We start from the raw sequence: 24,420 nt of genomic DNA, 5'->3' as shown, positions 1-24,420 counted from the left end.
AACTTTTCCTTCCTTTTCTATTTTTTGGAAGTTTGACAAAATAGGTTTTAACTTTTTTTTTTTTTTCTGGAAGAATTTGCCTGTGAAGCCATCTGGTCCTGGACTTTTGTTTGTTGGGGGTGTTTTGATTACTGACTCAATTTCCTTGCTAGTTATCGGTCTGTTCAAGGTTTCTATTGCTTCCTATTTCAGTTTTGGTAATTTATATGTTTCTAGGAATTTATCCATTTCTTCTACATTGTCCAATTTGTTCACATATAAATTTTCAAGATACTCTCTTATAATTGTTTCTATTTCTGTGATGTTGGTTGTTATTTCTCTCTCATTTGTGATTTTATTTATTTGGGCCCTTTCTCTTTTCTTTTTGATAAGTCTGGCTAGAGGTTTATCAATTTTATTGATTTTTTTCAAAGAACCAGTTCCTGGTTTCATTGATCTGTGTTTTTTTTTAATTTTTTTTTTAATGTTTATTTGTTTTTGAGAGTGTGTGTGTGAGCAGAGGAGGAGCAGAGAGAGAGGTAGACACAGAATCTGAAGCAGGCTCCAGGCTCTGAGCTGTCAGCACAGAGCCTGATGCAAACTTGTGAACTGCGAGATCATGACCTGAACTAATAGTGTCTAACTGAGCCACCCAGTTGCCCCTCTGTTTTATTTATGGATTTTTTAGTTTCTATATTATTTATTTCTGCTCCAATCTTTATGATTTCCTTCCTTCTGATGGCTTTAGGCTTCCTTTATTGTTCTTTTCTAGCTCCCTTAGGTGTTAGGTTAGGTTAGGTTAAGACTTTTCTTGCTTCCTGAGGTAGGCCTGTATTGCTATAAACTTCCCTCTTAGGACTGCTTTTGCCACATCCCAAAGGTTTTGGACAACTCTTTTCATTTTGTTTCCACATATTTTTTTAGTTTCTTTTCCTAGATGACTCATTCATCGTTTAGTAAGATGTTATTTAACCTCCATTTATTTTTGATCTTTCCAGATTTTTCCTTGTGGTTGACTTCTAGTTTCATAGTGTTGTTGTTAGAAAAGGTGCATGGTATGACTTTAATCTTCTTGTGTTTGTTACGACCTGTTTTGTGGCCTAATATGTGATCTATTCTGGAGAACGCTCCATGTACACTTGAAAGAATGTATATTCTGCTGTTTTAGGATGAAATGTTCTGAATACATCTATTAAGTCCATCTGGTCCAGCGTGTCATTCAAAGCCATTGTTTCTTTGTTGATTTTCTGTTTAGGTGATCTGCCCATTGATGTAATCAGGGTGTTAAAGTACCCTATTATTATTGTTATTATTATCATAGATTAGTTCCTTTATGTTTGTTATTGTCTTATGTATGTGGGTGCTTCCATGTTGGGTGCATAAATGTTTAAAGTTGTTATATCTTTTTGCTGGATTGTCCACTCTATTGTTATATAGTGTCTTTCTTTGTTTAAAAAGTCTTTGTTTTAAAGTCTAGTTTGTCTGATATAAGTATTGCTACTCTGGCTTTCTTTTGACATTGACTTGCACGATAAATATTTCTCCATCCCCTCACTTTCAACCTGCAGGTGTCTTAAGGTCTGAAGTGAATTTCTTGTAGGCAACATATAGATGGGTCTTTTTTTTTTTTTAAGTCCATTCTGTCACCCTATGTCTTTTGACTGGAGCATTTAGCCCCATTTACATTCACAGTAATTATTGATAGACATGTATTTATTGCCATTTTATTACTTGTTTTGTGGTTGTTTCTGGAGATTTTCCCTGATCCTTTCTTGGTTTTCCCTCCTTCATGGTTTGCTGATTTTCTTTAGTGGTATATTTGGATTTCTTTCTCTTTACTCTTTGCATATTTATTAGTGGTTTTTGATATATGGTTACCAATAGGTTTGTATATAAAATCTGCATATAGCAGTCTATATTAAGTTGATGGTCATTTAGGTTTGAATCCATTCTTTTCTCCTTTCCTTCCCATGTTTTAGGTACATGCTAACGTATTTTACATCCTTTTTGTGTGTGAGTTCCTTGACTGATTTTTTTCTTTTACAGAAATATTCATTTTTACTGCTTTGTGTTTCCCACCTTTATTGTCACTTTTGGTCTCTCCTTTCCACTCAAAGAGACCTCTTTAATATTTCTTGCAGGGCTGGTTAATGGTCACAAACTCCTTTGGTTTTTCTCTGGGAAACTCTTTATCTCTCCTTCTATTCTGAATTATAGACTTGCTGGAGACAGTATTTTTGGCTGCAGATTTTTTCCATTCAGCACTTTGAATATATCATGCCACTACCTTCTGACTTGCCAAGTTTCTTTTGAAAAATCTCCGGCTAGCCTTATGGGTTTTCCTTTGTAAGTTAATGACTTATTTTGTCTTGCTAATTTTAGGATTTTTTTTTTTATTACTCTATTTTACAAATTTAATTACAATGTATCTTGCTGTGGGCCTGCTTTCGTTGATTTTGATGAGAGTTCTCTGTGCCTACTGGATCTGTATATCTGTTTCCCTACCCAGATTAGGGAAGTTTTCAGCTATTTTTTATCAAATAGTCTGCCCCCTTTCTCTTCTTCTTCTGGGACTCCTGGAGTCACTGAATTCCCTAGGTCTATCCTCATTTTGCGTAATTTTCTTCTTTTCTGTTCAGTTTCATTGCTTTCCACTACTGTCTTCTAGGTCATTAATTTGTTCCTCTGCTTCTTCCAGCCTGCTGCTGTTCATTGCATCATGTGTATTCCTAATCTCATTTTTTTTGCACCTTTCATCTTTCTTTTTTAACTCTTTTATCTCTGTTGGCAAGTGTCTCACTGATGTCTTCCATTCTTTTCTCAAGCGCAGTAACTATACTTATGATCGTTGCTTTCAATACTCAATCAGGCATGTTACATATATCTGTTTCATTTAGATCTCTGGCTGTGGCCTTATCTTCTCTCATTTGGGATAAATTCCTGCCTTCACATTTTGTCTAAGCCTCTTCCTTCTTCTCTGTGTTAGAAAAGCCAGTTATGTCTCCTGTTTGTGAAAGTAATGGCCTTATGAAGAAGAGGTCATGTAGTGCTCAGAGCCTGGCACTTCAGGGAGTGTCTCTAGTGTGTGCTCTGCTGTTGTGTTCTGGATGCTCTATCCTTCAGGTCAGTCGTTGCAGAGGCTCTCTTTGCCTACGGTGGGCAGTGTTTGGTCCCTGGCTTGAATGTGGCAAGTTTTAACTAGGAGTGCTCTGGTCTGCTTGTGAAATGAGACCAGTTACTGCCTCCACTGGAACTAAGACACCTGCAAAACTCTTGTTAAGAGACATGGTATGGGCACAGGTTTGGGCTAGTCTTTTGGGGGAGGGGCCTGCCACAATGGACTGAGATATGCATGACTGAGAAAGGCAGTTCCACTGGAGGGGGGGGGGGGACTTAGTGTAAGCAAATTGGGCAGCCACTGTCTGTGTTACACTGCTTCCCATTGGTCGGTGTGTTTATGCTGAGGGGGAGGGAAATGACGCCAGTCAGCTCCTTTGTTCCTGGAGAGGTGTCTCTGTGAACACTGCCTCTTCAGAGATGTGCTCTAAGAAGAGCAAATACTCTCCCGACTGTGTACCCTAGGCACTCTTCAAATCAGTTTCCATGCAGTATGCCCCTGGATTGTTTGCCTGCCTTCCCTCCAGGAGCAGCACAGTGTCTTCCAGCGTCTATCCCAGCCAAGTCCACTGACCTTTAAAACTCCAGGCTTTAAGCCCCACTGGTTGCAAGCACTCATGAAATTCAGCCCCTCTCATTTTCTAAGCCAACGGCCTTGGGGAAATATTCCCCTCATGCATCCGCCTGTGTGCTCTTCTCTCTCATCCTTCTCTGCGGCCACAATTCCCTCTCCTCTACAGCAGCCATGGTCCATTTCCCCCCTAAACCATGCCTCTACACTTCCTACCTTCTTCAGTATGTCCTCTTCTCTACCTTTAGTTGTGGAGTTTGTTCTGTCAGTCTTCAGGTCGGTTTCTGGGGTATTTAGGATGACTTGATATTTATCTAATTGTGTTCATGGGACAAGGTGAGCCTAGGGTCCTCCCAATGTGCCACCATCTTCCTGCTCCCCTTGAAATGCAAATATTTTTGGGGCGCCTGGGTGGCGCAGTCGGTTAAGCGTCCGACTTCAGCCAGGTCACGATCTCGTGGTCTGTGAGTTCGAGCCCTGTGTCAGGCTCTGGGCTGATGGCTCGGAGCCTGGAGCCTGTTTCCGATTCTGTGTCTCCCTCTCTCTCTGCCCCTCCCCCGTTCATGCTCTGTCTCCCTCTGTCCCAAAAATAAATAAAAACGGAGAAAAAAAAAAAAAAGAAATGCAAATATTTTTAAAATATTAGACTTTGGAAAAAATATATATATATATTAGGCTTTTGTTCTGGTAACTTAGAAATTCAAAAGGAACACGCGTGTTGAAAGAAGAGATTATGTAATCTTTTACGTATGTATGTATGTATGTATGTATGTATGTATGTATGTATTTATAGAGAGCCCATGAGTGGGATAGGGGCAGAGAGAGAATGAGAATCCCATGCAGGTTCTATGCCCAGTGCTGGATCCCATGACCATGACATCATGACTTGAGCTGATACCAAGAATCAGATGCTCAACTCACTGAGCCACCCAGGCACCCCAAAATTATGTAATCTTTTAAGCTTTAAATTTCTTAACACTCATTATGATGATTTTTTAGTTTTAGAAGACAAGGTTATTATAATAAACTAAAACAAATGAAAACATCTAATTCTTGATGAGGACAGACAGGGACAGATTTTACATTAGTTTGAGCAGTGGGGAACAAGAAAAGATTGTTTTCTGCAAATGGTGTGATTTCATTTAAGAAGGTAACAGATCCTTTATCTTAGTATAAATTAGTCAACCCATCCTGTGATGGCCATTATAGCAGCCTCAATGCAAATGAAAAACAGACAGTGGAGAAATTCAGGCTTCCTGGGCCACGTCCTTTATCAGCCTCCCAACCTACCTGTTGCACCTTGTTTCTCAGCTCAGTCTGCGGAGATGCTGGCATCTGACCTTGGTCAGAGCCCAGGCTATATACCTCTGCTCTCACACTGCACACAATCTAGGCTTGTCTTACGTCACGGTGTTCTGTGCCTGGCAACATAGGGGACAAAGTAGATGTATCATCCTGAACAGTATTTTCCAAATGTTTTGACCACAACCCTCAGTTAGAAATGAAGTTATGTTGTGCATATACACTCATAAACAAGTTACACAAAATGATATTCATTGTATGTATGGTATATGTTCATCTTTTCTCTTCTACTCTATTTCACTTTTTTTAAATGCTAGTTTTTATCCACTAAATCAACGTCACAATCCATTATTGGGTCCTGACCTACAGTTTAAAACATAGTGATGCATGACATGTTTTGAGACATGTAGTTATATTTCTTAAGTTAATTAATTTGGAACAGAAAAATTCTTAAAAAAAAAAAGTTCGTTTATTTTTTGGGGGAGTGGGGAGGAGATTTGAAAGGGAGAGAGAGGATCCCAAGCAGGCTCTGAACTTTCAACACAGAGCCTGACGCAGGACTCAATTTCATGAACCGTGAGATCATGACCTGAGCTGAAATCAAGAGCTGGATGCTTAACTCTGACTGAGCCACCCAGGCACCCCTGAAACTATAAAATTCTAAGAAACAAATATATATTTCAGTAGAAATGTGAAAAAAAAATTCCCTGGCACACATGTGAAGAGTTTGAAAATCGTTCTGAAGAATAAAATAGGTGGACATGTGAGTCACAGTCACTTGGAATGCAGATAAACACGGGGAAACATCTGTGAGGAAGCCCAAATGAAGAGTGGAAGGAACTTACCGGAACTCAGCCAAGCTACCCTGTGGCAATGAGAGACTTGACTATCAATGCTGTGAAGCCATCTCATTTTCCTTTTGCTAAATAAAATGATTAAAAGGGTTAGAAAGAAACTGCAATGTCAAATTCTATCTTCTCCAATCAGATGACAAGAGTAAATCAGCATTTCCTTTGAAAATGTGAGTGCTGACTTTGGTCCTATCCAAAAGAGTTAACTTCAATTAGAAGCAGGGTAAAAACAATTTCACGAAAACATTGTTCAGGGGCGCCTGGGTGGCTCAGTCGGTTGAGCGTCCGACTTCGGCTCAGGTCATGACCTCACGGCTTATGAGTTTGAGCCCCGTGTGGGGCTCTGTGCTGACAGCTCAGAGCCTGGAGCCTGCTTTGGATTCTGTGTCCCTCCCTCGCTCAGGCTCTGTCTCTCTCTCAAGAATAAATAAAACATTAAAAAATTTTAAAAATAAAAATAAAAAAATGAAACATTGTTCAATCTTTTTTTCCCTAAACAATTACCTGAATTTTATTAGCCAAGGAAGATCAGCTTGAAGAGAAATAACAAACAAAAGAGACACCTTTAGACTCTTTAAGTACATCATATATTTATAATTTAGCATTTTTAAAAGGCCACTACCCATCAGTCCATTAAATGTACCAATTTACATCACAGGCCCACTTGTCAACTAAGTTAATGTCCATCGTCCTTCGGCTCAGGAGACCGTCCTTTGCATCCCACCGTGGTCTGAAACGGCATCAGAAAGGATGCTGCTCAGTGGTTTATGGTTAACACCTTAAAGGTAAACATGGCTCTGGAGCCAGGTGCTTTTCTGCAAGGAAATTTCCACCTGGCTACGCGGCTCTGCACATCTGTTCTCCTCCTGCCCGGTGACATCCCTGCCATCAACAGCCACAGAGAAGAGAAACAAAAGCTCATGAGCGGCTGGGGCTGTGGCAGTCTCTGAGGGGAACGTGCCCCAGTCTAGCTGGGAATGGCTTCGGGAGCCTCTCTCCTGGCGGAGAACTTGCCGTCCAGCGTTTACGGGGTCCTCCGGGATTTGTGACAACTCCCAAGGTCTGTAAGTTCAGAATGTGCTCTCAAGCAGGCAGTGGCATCCACACCCGGTGGGACACACCTCCTGGGTCCGAAACCACTCCATCATGTGGCTGGTGTGCCCACCGTGCCCGCAGGTCAGGCAGAAGTTGGACGAGCCGCGCACCGCCACGTGGCAGATGGCACACTGGAATGTGAAGCCTTTGCAGATGGCACACTGCGTGCCACGGACCTCGCTCCGACAGTGGCTGCAGTACACGCCAAACTCTGCGAACGGGTGGGGATGCCCAGAACAAGAGACACGGTAAGTTAGTTCCGCAGAGGGACACGGCACTGTGAGAACGACGTATTCGCTGGAGGACTCTACGGGATTCTATCACAGCCATGGTGCTCCCTTTTCTTCAACAGCAGCTCTTCGTCCACAATCTCACTAAGTCTGACAAAGAGAAGCTGCCGTCCCTGCCGGCGGGGTGCAGGTGGACAGCGTGGCAGACGCCTGGTGGCCAGGGGCCTCGGGTGAAAAGCCCAGGAGGTAGCTACACCTCATTCTCTCCTATGCCAGTGGCTGCGCGGACCTGGCTCGTGGAGGTGGCCACCAATCGTTTGTTGACAGAAGCGAAGGACTCAGTGACACCCAGCAACGGCTGACCAGTCTCACGCCGTCTTCCCTACCTGCCCACCAATGACCAAGTGGCACGAGAGGAGCCGGGTCAGGACACTGCGGTCAGGACCACCTGACAGCTGGCCCCCGGCCTCCCGGAAGAGACCCCGAGGGCCAACCCCCTCACCTGCACATCCTAGTCTACCTCAGGCATGACCCTGAGTCTGGGCGGCCAGTACCAACCTCCCGTCTGCCCGGCCCGCTTCCAGCGGGCCAGCTTGGGAGCAAACCTCCCCACCGGCTGCGCTCTCTCCCGGGACGGTGCCCTCGTCGCCCGGCCCTGCCTGTAGCCTGCCACCTCTGCCAACCTCTGGAGCAAAGGCCACCTTGGTCTCGATTCCTGAAGAGCGCCAGGGCAGGAGTGGCAGGCCCGCGCCCCATTACTGCCTCCAGACCGTCACCTTTCCTCTTGAGGAAAGGCCGCCTGGCTTCGCCACCCTTGTCTCCTCTCCTCTGCTCTCACCTGTGGCACCGTGGACACACCCCCGTTCCCTCAGGACTTCTCTTCTGGTTCTCACTCTTCTTTCAGCCCCGGTTCTTGGCACCATCCCTGGTGCCTTCAAAACCCACCCCCCCGACCCTCCGCCCACCTGGCCTCGCAGGTCCTCACCTGTCATGTACAGCCTTCACCCTTTCTGGCGTCACCTTCCCCTGGGGCCAGTCTGAGTGACGCGAACCAACCTCCCAATCACTTGCTCGCAAGTATCCCCACCTCTCCCTCCACGGTACCGACCGGAAGAACCTCTGGCCCCGGTGGAGCTGCCGACTCCACGAGCACTAGTGAGGGAAGGCCCACTATCAAGATGCACTTCCCACGAAATCCACGACAGACTCCCAGTGCGGGGGGCGGGCTGGAGGGGGGGCTTCTCTGCCATTTCCCAGACGGCACTTCCGGCCTCCGCAGCAGCCCGCACACTCCTCGCACACACCCTGCTCCCCTCACCTGCCGGCCTCCCCTCTGCCTTGAGAAAAGAGAAGCCTTCGTCTCCAGCCACCAAACCTTTGCATCTCCCTACCTGTTCCTCTATTCCTTCTACCTCCTACAACACAGGAAGGAGCCTTCCTTTCGCCAGAGCCAGTTCCCTCTGCTTCGTGACGGCGGGTGGTCACAAAAATGTACCACTAAAGACTTCTAAAATACATGGTAACGAAGGAAAGATTTTATGATAGTCCTGGTTCAGGTCAATCCTGAGACAAATTAGAGTGGTTTGGTGATCTTGGTTAAAAACAGCCATGTCTGGTCCCTCTAAGCCTGACTGTTTATGTCAGGTAAGACTTTGGTTTATGTTCTCGTGAAAAGCCTAATTAGTTTAAATTTCTTATATTTCCTTTAGTAGTTTTATTGGTTTGATAAGATTCAACCTTTAAAGATTATGAGAATGCAAAAAGTGCACGTTCAACATAGTGAATTATAGTATGGCTTTAAAAAAAAAAAAAAAAGGTTGTTCTTGGGGCGCCTGGGTGGCTCAGTTGGTTAAGCGTCCAACTCTTGATTTGGGCTCAGGTCATGATCTCGCAGTTTCATGAGTTTGAGCCCCATGTCGGGCTTGCTGACCCTGCAAGCCTGCTTGGGATTCTCTCTCTCTCTCCCTCTCTCTACGCTCCCCTGCTTGTGCTCTGTCAAAATAAATAAATAAACTTAAAAAAATTATTAAAAAATAAAATAATAAGACACAAAATAAAAAAGCGTTGTTCTTTGACATTTCAGATAACTGTATATGTAAACTTAATTATCCTCCTTATCTATCCGGGTAAAATTACTAAAATGTCATCTCCCTGAAAAACTCAATGTCATCGGTAACTGTGTTTCTTCACAGTAAGTCAGTTTAAGTATAATTTCTAAAAATCCTTATTAAGGCTCTGAACTAACATTTCATTTAGTTAATTAATGAATCATTTGTGGGGGGGGTGGATGTGAACAATTTCTAAGTGGATACAAATTCACAAAGAAAATACAGAAACACTACGTCACTAAGTGTAGTTTTAGTATTTCTCTCTTGCCTCTTACTGTTACACATGATGGACCGGCCATTACTGAGAAGGGTGGGCACACATCTGGGCCATGCTGGTGGGGTTCGCGCTAAGTGTCACCACATTTGGATATGCAAAGGGCTGTAGACTTTGTTTGTGATCGGGAAGCTGTCAGGTATCTTTTATAGGAATACTGACAAACCTGGGGATCTCAGGGAAGGAAGCATACAACCACAGGTGTAGGCTTTGCAGGGGAAACGTGGCGGAGGTGAAAGGGATCATTCTTGGTTCCTAAGAGACAAACTAATAAGGACAATAAAAACACGTCTGGCACATAAACGATGAAATTACGATTTCCGAGGCTCTATGAAACCCTCAGGCAGAAGCCAGCTCCGGAGGCTTAGTGTCATATGGCCCCTCATAGGGAAGAATTGTGTCATGAACATCAATTACACAAGTGTAAATAAAACCAGTCAAAAAAATAAGACGCTAAATTAATAAATGGAAGTCAAATAAAATAAGACATAAATTAATTAATAAGCTAAATAAAAATCGCTGAACAAAATTGAGGTGGGCAGATGCACACCTCTGGCGCAAGATTTGGGAGGCGGGGCTGACAAAGCAAAGCAAACACCTTGCTCTGCCACCATTGTGACCAAGCACCACACGCCGTAGTGGAAAGCAACAAAATCAAAACCCATCTTATGATGGAGATGGCTTTTCAAAAGAATATTCTGCCCAGCAGTACTCCTTCAAAATAGATGAAGCTTTGACTTCTTTCTATAAATCTAACTCCCTAAATGAAAACAATCTTATTCCTAAAATTCACTGCTGATATCGGATGACCCTTGCCGATGTGATTAGCCCAAGAGGAAAGTGCTGGTTTTCCAGCAATTTGGAGCCTAACTGTATGTAGCCCTGGTGACCTTGTAGCATTTTTCTCTCAATATCTGTTTGCTATATGTGAACAGTCCAATTCTTCCAAATAATAAAAATGAAAATATTTAAATGCTTTTGTCGTGAGTCTGTTTTCATAACCCCCTCCCTCTGAAATCTTGCAGTGCTCTTTGTAAAGGTATTAGAACATATTATTCATTCTTCAAGATCATCTGAGTCTTTGTGAGTTCCTATTTTACTTCTCTGATTGGATTACAGGCTTCTTGTTAACCCCCGCCCATCCCCACCAAACCACCCCCTGGATTTCCTTGTACGGCCAACAGAACCTGGCATGATGCTTCTCATGGTGGATGTCAGTAAGAGTGCAATATACCAGTTACCTGTCTCTGTGACTCACAGATTTTCCTGAAAACTAATTCTACAAGACAAACTGCTCTAGGCCTGCAATCCTCTCTCTGATAAACTTTCATGCATTTATATGCTCTGAAAAATATATTACCCAAATAGCATTTTGCATCTTTGCATTTCCTCAAGTACATACACCAAAATAATCCGTATTAAAATAATCCTTCAATATGCAGATCTATGTATTACTCTGGTTTGTTTTTTAGATTTTAAGTAATTTCTACACCCAACATGGGGCTTGAACTCACAACCCTGAGATCAAGAGTCACATGCTCCGCCGAATGAGCCAGCCAGGTGCGCCCTGTTTGGGTTTTTTAATTGAAACTGTATACACACAACTTAAAGAGTCAAATAATGCTATACATCTTATTAACAAAACCAACATTCCCTTCTACCTCCCTTGCCCCTCACTCTCAGGAGGAAAACCTTCCAACTCATTTAACTTTTTCTTCTGTTTCTACCTTCCTATTCTCAAACACCACATTTATGAAGCCAATTCTTAACTTCCACACTGAAGCATTACCTCAACTTTCACCTGGCAGCTTCTTCCACTCCTCAATCCCACCATCCACTCATATACCCCGTCCCACCATCTACCTAGGTGAACATGAATCAAGCCGAGCCACATAACCATGATGACTTTTCCTTTCCTGCACATTTGGTTTTTCTCAGAGTTAGTAACCGTCTTGTTGTTTTCATTTGCTTAGTTGGCTTAGCGTAATTCACCTGCGAACCCTCTATCAAATATCTGAATCTCTATAAATATATCGGACAATGAAATCCATTAGATATTTTGCTAACTTTCTCTTCTTGGAGACAATGCTCCTGAAGCTCCAAACTGGATCTGTCTCTGGGTTGGCCATGTGGATCTCCCTTTAACATCATCCCGACTCCCTGCTTTCTTAGACTGAATCTCCTTCTTGGAGAGGGTGAAGGTTTACTTTCACACGTGACTGATAATTTGGAAGAATTCCAGGTGAGAAACCATTTTCTGGAGAATTCTGAAGGCACTGATGCATTCATTGTCCTCTCCTTTCCAGTATCTAGTTCACTGCTCCTGAGAAGTGTGGTGCCATCCATTTTCCTTAACCTGCTTTGCCTCTCTGGAAGCTCCCAGGGTATGCTCTTTATCCTGGGTCTTTCTTCATTCACTACACTAAGTGCTTGGTGAGCCCTTTCTTTTTTTTTTTTTTTATATTAAAATTTTTTTTTACGTTTATTTATTTTTAAGACAGAGAGAGACAGAGCATGAATGGGGGAGGGTCAGACAGAGAAGGAGACACAGAATGTGAAACAGACTCCAGGCTCTGAGCTGTCAGCACAGAGCCCGACACGGGGGCTCGAACTCACAGACTGCGAGATCATGACCTGAGCCGAAGTCGGATGCTTAACCGACTGAGCCACCCAGGCGCCCCACTGGTGGGCCCTTTCAATGTGGAAAGGTGTCTGCCTTCTCTGGAGAACGAATATTTCTGACTTTCTATAGTGCTAGAGAATGGGTAATAACCTGCTCTGCAAACTAGGGGCAGGGGTCTGGCCTAAAAAGGCCATCAAACAATACTCTTACCTTCATGCCACTTCCAGAGGTACTGGGCATAACTAAATCCTGAGCCATCGTTGGGGCAGGTGGTTCTGTGACGTGTGTTACTGTTTTTCCACCTGTCTGTTCAGGCCCCATAAAATCAGCTACCACTAACCTATCTGCCTCCCTGACCCCAAATGCTATTGCCAACACTGTTCCCCATACACGGTTAGGCCTTTTCAGGAAAGCTCTGGATAGATGCTCTGGGGCATCCGGGGGAGAGAGGAAATCCATGTGTGTTCAAACCACCCTCTCTGGCAGTCTTCCACGTCACCCTTTAAAACCTATCTCTTCTCTTGGCTCCTTTCAGGTCACGGTCTTGCTTTTCCTCAAAACGCACTGGTGTCTCATTCTAAGTTTGTTTCTGGTTCTTCCTCTAGACGCCAGTGCAAGGGCTGGTTTCTCTCACGGCCCGGAGTGGGTGGGCACTCGCTCTCCCTGTATTCTTCCCCCCGCCCCAGCAGGCCTCCCCCCTCCCCACCCCCAGGCCCAGGGCAAGGTACCCACTATCACAGCTTCAGGACCACCTACATGACGGAGGTTCCCAGACTCCTAGTTCTAGCCCCAGGCTCCCCTTTGAGCTCCAGACACACATCTGGCCACATATGGGACTGAACGGTCTGATATCTCATACACACCTCCAGCCCCTAACAGGGCTCCTAATTTTCTGTCTTAATTTGGGCATCACCACCTACCCAGTTGCTCAAGCTAGAAACCCAGAAATTACCTAATAAGCTCTGTCTCTTCCCCGCAATCCGACATCCAATTTGTTAGCGTATTATGGTAAGTCTCCCTCTAAAATGTATTTTTAATCCCTCTCTCTCTACCTCTATTGACACAGCCTGACATTAGACTGGAGATCTCCCTCTGACTATCCTAACAGCCTTCAGACTTTCACCCCGCCCTCCTCCAATCCTTTCTTCGTTTAACAGCCAGTGATTCTCTTAAAATAAAAATGAGAGCATGTCACTTATCTCTTAATACCTTGGATGCTTACGCTTACCACTGGACTCAGAATACAAGCCCAACGCTGTACCCTGACTTACAAGTCCCTAATTATCCTACAATCTGACCTGGTACCCCTCTTCTTGCTCATTGTGTTCTAGCCACTGCCTTCCTTCACTTGTTTATGTCTACTGCTCTCCTCACGAATGGCTCCTTCTCACCCCTCAGACCTCAGCCCCTCAGAAAGGCCTTCCCAGTCCACTGCAACACCCTACCTAAAATTCTCCCTCCCTGCACCAACATCCTTTTTGTTTGCTCATAAACACGGATCACCACTTATAACTACTTAATTTTGCTCCCTACTTGTCTGTGAACTCCAGAAGGGGAAGAATGTGCTTGATATACAATAGGGGAATATATGGATAAATACCCCTCGTTCAAATCACTATCTGAGTACCACACACAGAACTACTTCTATTTAGAATAGAAATTTACGCTTGTCATGAAAGGCAGGGGTTTTTGGCAGCTTGAAAGTGAGAAGCTAAAACACTTCACTCCAAGTCTTACATTACAGACAAACTAAATTATGGGACCTTTCAGACAGTGGCAGGAAAAGAAAGAAATTGATATTCACCGATCCCTTTGTGAGGATCAGGAGGACAGGAGACAAACTTCAGCACCTCAGCTCGTTTCTCTCTCAGCCCCCAGCGATAGAGGATTTCTCCATAGCATTTCTTAAAGTCATCAAATTGCTGGGTATTGGCAGGGTCCAGAAGCCTGGATAAAACTCAAAAGATTTCCTGTCAGTTCCTTTAAGAAAAAACAAGCTCGATACCAAATGAACTCAATATGCCTTTCTTAAGGCAAGAGTCCTAATTTTGGAGAATCTAAGCATTATGAAATTGCAGCTCTCGCCCGGGAAGGTCGTTACCTTTTATTTTTATCATGCTGGTCACGTTCTCGCTCACGAGGATCACTGTAGGTAAGACTCCCAAAGCGGATTTCTTCTGGAGAAGACTCTCCCCAAGGTGAAGATACATGTTCTGCCTCCCTTCCCGCTGAAAAAAATCAAATGGGAAGGAAAAAGGGAAATCAGAGAAGGCATGGAAAGGGTCTGAACACCCTCATAATGCAGAATGCGCCCAATTTAGTCCCTGGAAGATGCTGAGAAATATAACTGAACAGAACTCTTTCTCAGCCTTGCCTTTTTGTCTAGGTATTTACTGTTCAGGTGACCAGATAATTAAGTATACACATAATGTTCAAGCAGCAAATTATGGTGTAGTGATAGGGAACATTGGATAAAGCAGTCATGACTCATAAAGACTTTTTAAATGACATGAGAAGATGCTCATGATCCAATTAAAAACAGAACGCAAAATCATATATATAGAATGACCCCCCCCCCCCACATATACACACACACACATATACAGATTGGGAAAAAATGTTCTGGAATATTAACAGACATTGTTTCTAGGTGGAGGTTCAGTGGTGATTATTTTCTTCTCTAATACTTTTTGTTTTTCTTCACTGGGCAGGTATCACTTTTATAATCCAGAAAATTAAGATAATTTTTATGTATTTACTTAAATAGGCTTCATGCCCAGCATGGAGCCAATGCAGGGATTGAACTCACAACCCCGAGATGAAGACCTGAAGTGAGATCAAGAGTCAGGTGCTTAATTGACCGAGCCACCCAGGCACCCTCAAGAAAACTAAGATGATTTTTAAAAAGAAATTGCAAAAATCCGTAAACCACAAATACACTTATTCATTAAATAGGTCTTTATGGCCAGCCAGAATCAGGCTCATCTTTACTTCTCCACGTTGAAAACGGTGTGTGGGAAGAGGCGGATAACAGAAGTGGCAGATGACGGGGGCAGGCGGTGGGGGGGGGGGGGGGGGTGGTGTGCCATGAAGGAGAAAGGATGAGGGTTGGGTTTACGGGGTGAGCACAAAGAAGTCCCACTGTCAGTTTCACAAAGTTCTAAGTTGAAAAGCAACCCAGCAAGGCACACAGGCATACCGGAAACTGGCCTGTTCAAACATGAAAGCACAGGCCTTGCTGACTACAGCATCCCCATCATAGGAAATTGGAAAAGAAATGAGAAACAAGGAAAAAGTGGAGCATATCCATCAACCGAAGTTTACACATCAACGACTCACACACAGCTTCAGAGCACTAGAAATCCAGCGTGGCCAAGTCAGCTCCATACCAACCTATGTTCCAGCCACCAGTGTTGAGCCCTGGGTCCGACATGCTGGAGCAGGAGCCCGAGGAAGTAAAGCTAGGCTGAAGGACAGACAGGCGCGGCGTCAGAACACGCTGCCCTGTGAATGCTTCCCTCTCGGAGAAGTCAGACACAGAGCAGAAGGCCACAAGCTTACATATCGGCTGTGGGACACCACGAGGTTAGAGGACCGGCCGGGAAAGGGTCCGAAGGGGTTTGGTATTCCCTGAGGCCGAGATTGGGCTTCAAACACACTGCACAGCATGGCCAGTGTCTGGACGTCCCGGAGTCGGCAGTAATGAGCCAACCTGGAGGAAGATGACAGAAAAAAAGTCAAGAGAAGAGACAGAGGAAGGGTAACTGTCACAGTTTATGGCAGGTTGCTGCCATAGGGATGAGAGGAAAGGTTCTTAATTCTGCCTCACAAACCCCTGTCGGGAACCAGGGTTTTCTACAGATCTAGCAGCTGCTTGATTAGAATCTGGCTAAATTTGTTTTGGAAAAGAATATATCCAAGTATTACAAATGACGCGGGTAACCCATTCAAAAGTTTCTGGTTGGCATCCAGGCATGGCTCAGACTTGAATGTAGCTTCTCCAAGAACTAAGGCGACTAAACTAACATCTGAATGAGGCCATGCATGTGCTCTCAGTCTCTCCAACTCCAAGAAGAATCCCACTGCTTTCTGGGGGTCTCTACACACTTCACTTGTGGAACCAAAAGCTGCGTGAAGGTGCTCAGAACACTGTACAACCACCACTGTATGGAGAGCTGGCGACAGACTCAAAGGTGGAATTATGAGCGTGAGCTATTAAATAAGAACAACAAGGAATATTTTTACCTTTTAGGTACTTACATCCTCTTTGCTCCTTTTAGGATTACTATGCTAGGATGTGAGGTAGGGATCGGGGCAACGTGGCCTTTGTGATAGAATGATATTGATACTTTCCTACCAAGTAATGTCTAACGTTTCTTAAGGTGTTTTCACACTATCTTATTTGAGCCTTCTGTGATGTGGACAGAACAACTGTTATCATCCCTACATGACCATGAGGCAACTGAAGCTTGAGGACAGGTCTGAGGTCTGGCCTCAACAAGTAAGTAAAGAAATCCTCCACCTGAGGAATTAGAGCTTCTCTGTCTTTCTATCCAGACCTGAGCCAAACTGTTATGAAGGTTCAAGTGGTTTTATCTGGTAAATCATTTTGCACATTGTATTTCCAGCTTGCCACATCCCAATGCAACTATCAAACACAAATTCAGTGTTGCCATAAATTGCCTAATAGGGTGAAAACATCATTGCCCTTGGAAAACGTGTAAGCCAATGTGGCATTAGAGTCTCCGTTCTTGGGGGCAAAGCTCTACAGCACCCAAGATATTTACCATCTGAAGAGTTCAAATTCTTCTATTCAGACTGATGTTACTTATAGACTAAAGCATAAATCTCTAAAGGACGCATGAGTCTCCAATCTTTGTCATAAATGACAAAAACTGTATAGTTCCTTCGGTTATAAGAAGTTAGTTCTGCACAGAAATTATTATAGCACTAACGGGAAAGATCTCACTTCTTCCTCCCGTTCTTCAGACTTCTTCGATGATAACACTGAAAAGTGTGTACAGACCTAAAATTTACATCACTCGTTTCCTCCCTTTTAGCTCTCTAAACCTACAAGGATTCCAGCAGCTGTCGCCCGAATGGATGTCGAGCCCAGGGCGTTTCCAAATCTGGGTCAGACTTCGGGCCAAGGCAAAGATCTGTAGCGACTGTAGCCAGCGACCAAACCTGGACAGATCAAAGAGAAACATTCAAAGTCAGACTGGGGATGAGAGGACCAGGAAGCATGAAAGAACCCCACCTATCCTAAAGCCTTGCTGCTCTGAGGGCAATAAAACCTGGGAATATCAGGCCCCATTCCAGACATACTGACTCAAAATTCACATTTTAACAAGATGCTCAGGGGACTGCACCGCTCAAGAAACACTAGTCTTAAAAACTTCTATAAAGCAGGATCACCCGAGAGGCCCAGTCAGTTAAGTCAGACACTTGATTTCAGCTCAGGTCTTGATCTCATGGTTTGTGAGTGTTCCTGAGTGTTTGTGAGTTTGGGCCCCACGTCAGGCTCAGTGCTGCCAGCTTGGAGCCTGCTTGGGATTCTCTGGCTCCCTCGCTCTCTGCCCCTCCACCACTCGTGCACAAGCACACGCACATGCCCTCTCTCTCTCTCTCTCTCAAAAATAAATAAATAAATAAATAAATAAATAAATAAATAAATATTTTAAAAGCCTTTTATTAAGTATACTTCAGAGGAATGACACTGTGCATTAACTTCAATGGGTTGTCTATTTAACCACGAACTCATGTGACTTCTGCTGCTGCTTCATTAGTGAACAGGCAGAGGTGAAAAAATAGAATTCTGTATCACACTGCAGATCTGTCCTTTGCCCAAGTAACAGGAAGCTATGTTGCTTTCATTACAAAAGTTTCAGTATACTCACAAAGCTAAAGAAAAAGAGGCCAGGACAAAATAGACTTGGTTGTCTTTTTGTTGACGTCAAATCTGAGGAACATCACCAAACCTGAAATCTCACAGGGCTTGGGGTCATCAAGCCGAAACGAATGTCCATTAAGTGTCTATTAAATCCAAGATTTAGCACATGCTTAATATTAAGAGCCTCCTTAAGAGGAATACTACTTTCGGGAAATCTTTCTTCTTAGTAGCAATACATCATTGTACGACCAGGGACTGGAAAACCCTGTACTAGACTCTGAGAAACCTGAAAGGAAGGAAATTTAGACTTTAATCAAAGAGTCTATAAGAAAAAAGAAGCAAATAAAAATACTGGAAAACAGGTAGAGAAATACATCAGCTACGTAATAAAGCAATTAAATTAGCCCTTTCATGAAGATGGCACCGAAAGTGAAAAAAGAAGCCTGTGCCCCTCCCAAAGCTGAAGCCAAAGCAAAGGCTTTGAAGGCCAAGAAAGCAGTGCTGAAAGGCGTCCACAGTCACGAAAGAAGATCCGCACATCACCTACATTCCGATGGCCCAAGACACTGTGCCTCCAAAGGCAGCCCAAATATCCTCGAAAGAGCACCCCCAGGAGAAACAAGCTTGACACAAACAAGCTATGCCACCATCAAGTTCCCACCCCACCCCCACCCCGACTACCAGCATCAGCCGTGAAGAAAATAGGAGACAACAACACACTTGTGTTCATTGTGGATGTCAAGGCCAACAAGCACCGATCAAACAGGCTGTGAAGAAGCTCTATGACAATGATGTGGCCAAGGTCAACACTCTGATCAGCCCCGACGGAGAAAAGAAAGCATATGTTTGGCTCCCGACTATGATGCTTTGGACGTTGCCAACAAAATTGGGATTGCCAACAAAACTGAGTTCAGCTGGCTAAATCTAAATTTTTTCACCAAAATAAATAAATAAATAAATAAATAAATAAATAAATAAATAAATAAATAAATAAGTGGTACTAGTGTACTTAATGCACACAAGTACTGATTCAGGCAAGAAACTTGAGGTTGGTTAAGCATCTGACTTTGGCTCAGGTCGAGGAAATTGAGGCTCAGAAAGATTAGGTGGCTACCCCGGATCACACAACAAAAAAAGTGAGAGCCTAGGTTTAAACCCGGGTCTGTCTGAACCCAAGGGAAGGGTCTTTCAAGTTCACGCAGACTAGCCTGACTTTCCAAATCAAGTCCCAGAAAAATACTGAAAACTTCCACAAAATAAAACAAAACAAAAATACCTTAGGAAGTAGTTTTTTCGCAGAGAATGACTTTTCACAACACGAACCGTGGGTGTGCCTTAGGACTGACTGCATCTGCTAACCTCACCGATCCTATGATGCAATTAACCTTCCGGTTTTCATTTTACAAAGACACACAGAGGCCGAGCGAGTCCGAAATACTTTACCCAGGGCTATCCCATGAGGAGCAGAGTTGGACCTTCACCTCCCGGGATAAATTCCACAATGTTTCTACTACTTTCTTGTGCCTTTTTAGCGTACACAGACCCGGAGATGGCTAAGTCCTTAGAGAAGCAGATTCAATCTAGGACTCTCAACCTCACTTAAAAGGGTTTGGGGGGTGGAGACCGGACAGTGTTTATGAGAAGACAAAAGGAAATCTTAAGGATTTTCTAATCAGATAAAAATCATGGGAAGGCCTTAGCTCTGGGCCAGTGGGAGAGTTATGAGGGAAAAACTGAGCTGAGAGGGGTTTCACTGCCCAATCACAGGCTCACACTACAGAATAAAGGGCACAGGAGAGACAGAGCGGACTAGTGGTTGCCCAGGCCTGGGTGGGGAAGAGGGGACTGACAGGAGACAGCCAAGTAGGGTGGTTTATGGCAGTGTTCTAGTTCTTCTTTTTTTTCAAAATTTTTTCTTTAATGTTTATTTTTGAAAGAGAGAGAGAGAGAGAGAGTGGGGGAGGGGCAGAGAAAGGAGGACAGAGGATTTGAAGTAGGTTCTGTGCCGACAGCAAAGAGCCCCCCCGATATGGGGCTCAAACTCAAGAAACCATGAGATAGATCATGACCTGAGCCAAAGTCGGACCTTAACCGACTAAGCCACCCAGGCGCCCCTACGGCAGTGTTCTAAAACCCTTGTGATCATGGTTGCAAAACTGTGAATATACTAAAAGCCACTGAATGGTACGTTTTTTGTTGTTGTTTTTTTTTAATTTTTTTTTTCAACGTTTATTTATTTTTGGGACAGAGAGAGACAGAGCATGAACGGGGAGGGGCAGAGAGAGAGGGAGACACAGAATCGGAAACAGGCTCCAGGCTCTGAGCCATCAGCCCAGAGCCCGACGTGGGGCTCGAACTCACGGACCGCGAGATCGTGACCTGAGCTGAAGTCGGACGCTCAACCGACTGCGCCACCCAGGCGCCCCTGAACGGTACGTTTTAAATGAGTGAATCACATGATATATGAACTATATCTCGATAAAGCTATTAAGAAAAATAGGAGCAGCTCGCTTTAATATACTGATGTGTTCCTGCAAGGATGAAGGGAATTAACATTTTTGCTCGATTACATCATATTTTATTTTACGTCGTATTTTAAAACAGAAACATGTTTCCACCTAAAGGAATGCTTTGGTAAACTTTTTATGAAACAAAGCATTTTTAAAAGTATAAAAACCCCAACAAAACGGAATTAAGGGCGCAAATGGCAAGGGTATAGATACCCACATTTAGCTGTATAACAATCACCATGGTACCAGAACAGAAAAGAAATGTAATAAAAAATCCTCAGTATGTGAGCTTTAGGATCTTCTCAACTAAGCACTAATGAGAAAAATACCCAAAGGATTTAAAAAGCTGCTCTTGCCCTGATGTTTATCAAAGAAAATGGGAGAGGGATTACAAAATAGGAGGCCCCGCTTGAAATGTCATTAAACCACAACCATACAGTGACAACAACCTGCTCAAAAAGGAAAATCCAGATTGCCATCAAAAGGGATGCACAATACCTGGACAAGGTCCTTCCTTCCCACGAGCAAGGCCGAAGTGGCATTCTTCTGACACGTTTCTTGAATATCATTCACATTCAATCTGAAATTTAAAAAAAGAGTTAAGAAGTTTTTTTTTAGTCTAACTTCCTGAACCAATTACCCCTGGACTAACAGACAGACAAAAAGGTGCCTCTGTAGTTGTCACCCAAAATGTCTTATCTGTGTGGGCCTTCCGCTTCTGCCTTGCTACATGATATGGAGAAAAAGCTTACCTACAGCTCATATGAGGCCGTGGGTTCCTGCCTGGGGAAGGTGAAATTGCTCGCCTCTCTAAAGTCAGGACAGGAGGACAGCCTCAAATGTTAATTTGGCAACCAGCCCTTCTGTGGATTTCCCCAGGCTTGAGGGTTAAATAAAAATGGATTTAAATACGTGTAAAACCGAGGTTTCTAACACAAAGGGTGGTGTGCTGTGTATATGTTACAAAATAAACACTTTTTGCTATGTATGCAGGTTCGAGAAAAAGGGCGGCCACAGGCCAGCCTCTGTATGCCTGCTACTAGCCTCCCAACTCTCTTCAAGCAAAATGGCTCTGCTTTTAACTGGTTTACATACTGGCACAGAAAGCAGAATTCTGAGGCCGTTCCCAAGATTTCGGCCTCCTGCTCTACACATCTTCTATAATATCCTGTGCCTTTAATCGTGGGTGAGACCAGTAAATGTTGATGGGCTATGACACCCAAGATTAGGTTATTAATCAGTCCACTTTGAATGCGTCAAAAGGGAGATTATCTTAGGTGGGCCTGACCTAATCAGCTGAGACCTTAGAAAGAAGGTGAGGCGTCCTCTCTTGGTCTCAGAGAAGATGAAAACCATCAAGTTCTACGGCGTCAAGGAACTGAATTCTGCTAACCACCTGAATGAACTTGGAAGAGGACTCTGAACATTGGATAAGACCACCACCTGGCCACCTCCAGATTTCAGCCTGGTGAGATCTGAGCAAGGACCTAGCTAGGCCATGCTCAGACTCCTGACCCATAGAAACTGAGACAATAAGTGTATGTTGTTTGAAGCCGCTAAGTTTCTGGTACCTCCTTATGCAGCAATAGAAAGCTGGTACACCGGTCTTCTAAAACTGCTTTTGAAGAAAGGGTTCCGATACTTAAAAACAAGCAAACGAACTGACTGTGATGACTGTGTGATAAGCAGTGCGCACTTACATGTACAGTTCTCCCAGTGACTTGTGAACAGGAAGAAGGCACGCAGTGTCCTGGATGATAACCTTCCCAGCAGCCTTGATGGGTCGATTGCCGGAGTCCGATCCCTCACGCTTGCTTTTCCATCTCCTGGATTTCTGGGGGAGATGACGAGATATAACTAATAGGGACTTGGACGAATGGAAACCTACGGTTGCAGAGCACATCAGAGTTGGGTCATTGGTTATTTGCAGAGGCTTTGCATTACATCATGCCCACAATTATATGAATCAGCATCTGTAGGAAATAAAAGGATGGCAAAGGGCACTGAGCTCTTGGTCCAAAATCCTAACAGGAAAATAAGCACCCTACCGCAATGCTACATACATTCTGCAGGTGCCCAAAAACAGACGCCTTGAATTTAGAATTAAAAAAACACAAACAAAAAAACCCCCAAAAAACAAGAAGAAAGAAAGAAAGAAAGAAAGAAAGAAAGAAAGAAAGAAAGAAAGAACAGCAGGTAAATAAGTTAGTAAAGACCACAAAAATGTGGGGGAAGAGCAACTTTCAAGGTTGGGATCAGCCTTAGATTCAAAGTTCTTGCTTGAAACTAACCAAAGGTTTTCTTCTTCTCAGACAGCTTTAACAGGATTTGCTGAGAATGTAATTCACACACAGCGGTGTGGGCTCTGCAAACCTTAATCTGTGGCAGGCAGACAGAGAAACATAGCAGCTCAAGAGAATTACCAGGTTTTTCCTAGCAGATTTGAATTATTTCTAAAAGTGATCATTTTAGAATGTCAAAAATAGCTGAGCAGAGGGACCTGGGTAATGGATGTGGATGATCATGAGCAACTGTCCTGTCTCCCCAGAGCCTCACCTACAAAGGAGCCTGCATGTGGGAAATGAGAGATGTCCTGGAAAAGGAGAATTATCAGTGTAGCCTCATCTGGTACATTCAAAATGACAACCAGCCAAGGGACAAATATTCTATTTTATTTTATTGCTGAAGTTAAAAAAGGGGGCCACCAGAGTGGCTCAACTCAGGGGGGAAGTGACATACTTATTAATTAACAAAGTTGCTAGCGAAAGAGTCTGCAAACTGGAGTCAGAAAACCAAGGTGTGCTGGTCTTATTACGGCACGGCTGGCTCACCGTGACCCTGGCTGAGCTACTCACTGGCTGTGAGTTTAGTCTCATGTCGCTCTCTGTGCTCACTGGTAACTGTCTCAGGATGAGCTCCGTTCCAATCTTGCAAGATTAATAAGGGCACAATGAAAAGGTGAGAGTGCGCACTGAAAACGTGCAATTAAAAAATACGCAATGATTATGAACGTCTATAAGCCCACAGGAATTTAGATTAAATCATTACTTAGATTACTCACAAATAATTCATTTTCCCCAAGTGATTTTTATACAATCACTCTTCCATTCCTGAGTCACGGTCTGCATTTAGTTGCTTCTGACCAGTGACGTCCCCTCTAATCCCCAAAGGTGCCCAATGCAGGTAACTTCCTATTGGCTCAGGAGGTGTACGGAACCTCTTAGATCCAGGACACCTGGACTTGGTTCACGGCAGGTAAACGAAGTTTAGCTGAAGTCTCTGAATTATTTATCACAATTTGTAAATATATATGGCTACATTATCAATTTGGGACCTTAAGCCATTTGATCGTTGGAAGTAATTTAGTTACCATGTGTTCTTTATTCGTACACATTGCTATTACCAATACATCAGGAAGCCTCATCGATCACTGCATAGCAGCCCTTCAGTTCTCTACCAGCCCTGGCTATTTTCTAAAGAATTGTGTATATATTCATAAAAACACTAGTCTTTTAGCCACAAATAACATGATGTGGATGCAAGTAAGGGGAGAAGGTGCTAAAGAGCAAACAACCTGTCAGCATGGGCTGGAGGCAGGCAGTGTTAACTGACACAAGACGGAGGTCGTCACACATGCAGGAGATACTTTGATGTGACCGGTTTTAGGGAGGGCAATTTCGTGTGCAACTACAGGGCAGTGACGGGAACAGCACAGTGTGGTTAACTGAACAGGGAGGGTGTCAGTACACGGACTTTTTCATCCAGGTTTCCAGGAGTTTAAAAATCCCAGGAAACAACACCCGAGTAGGTCTCCCATAATTGGTCATCTCAGATGAGACTGAGGGGACTGGGTTGAAAAAGTAGGAA

General features: G+C 43.8%; 1 protein-coding gene and 1 pseudogene across 10 annotated transcripts in view; one reads left to right on the top strand and one right to left on the bottom strand.

The window, feature by feature from the left end:
- Positions 1-6,384: 6,384 nt before the first annotated feature.
- WDR59 (WD repeat domain 59) overlaps positions 6,385-24,420 on the bottom strand; it is an 85,313-nt gene continuing 67,277 nt past the window's right edge. For 8 of the 10 annotated variants that reach the window (XM_047835440.1, XM_047835443.1, XM_047835445.1 and 5 more), the window contains 8 exons: positions 22,254-22,387; positions 21,052-21,133; positions 17,225-17,337; positions 15,712-15,862; positions 15,544-15,616; positions 14,252-14,378; positions 13,955-14,097; positions 6,385-7,126 (listed from right to left, as the gene is read on the bottom strand). In XM_047835440.1, the coding sequence (XP_047691396.1) occupies positions 6,891-7,126; positions 13,955-14,097; positions 14,252-14,378; positions 15,544-15,616; positions 15,712-15,862; positions 17,225-17,337; positions 21,052-21,133; positions 22,254-22,387 (1,059 nt within the window). In that variant the 3' untranslated portion in view covers positions 6,385-6,890. Of the gene's footprint in view, positions 7,127-13,954; positions 14,098-14,251; positions 14,379-15,543; positions 15,617-15,711; positions 15,863-17,224; positions 17,338-21,051; positions 21,134-22,253; positions 22,388-24,420 lie in introns of those variants that run through there. The other 2 variants (XR_007147343.1, XR_007147344.1) reach the window with 2 other exon arrangements.
- LOC125152874 (60S ribosomal protein L23a-like) lies at positions 18,402-19,080 on the top strand (annotated as a pseudogene).

Source organism: Prionailurus viverrinus, chromosome E2, assembly GCF_022837055.1.
Source record: "Prionailurus viverrinus isolate Anna chromosome E2, UM_Priviv_1.0, whole genome shotgun sequence".
In the NCBI taxonomy this organism is placed as follows: Eukaryota; Metazoa; Chordata; class Mammalia; order Carnivora; family Felidae; genus Prionailurus; species Prionailurus viverrinus.
Note: the sequence above shows the minus strand (reverse complement) of the source record. Positions and strands in the feature narration are given on the sequence as shown.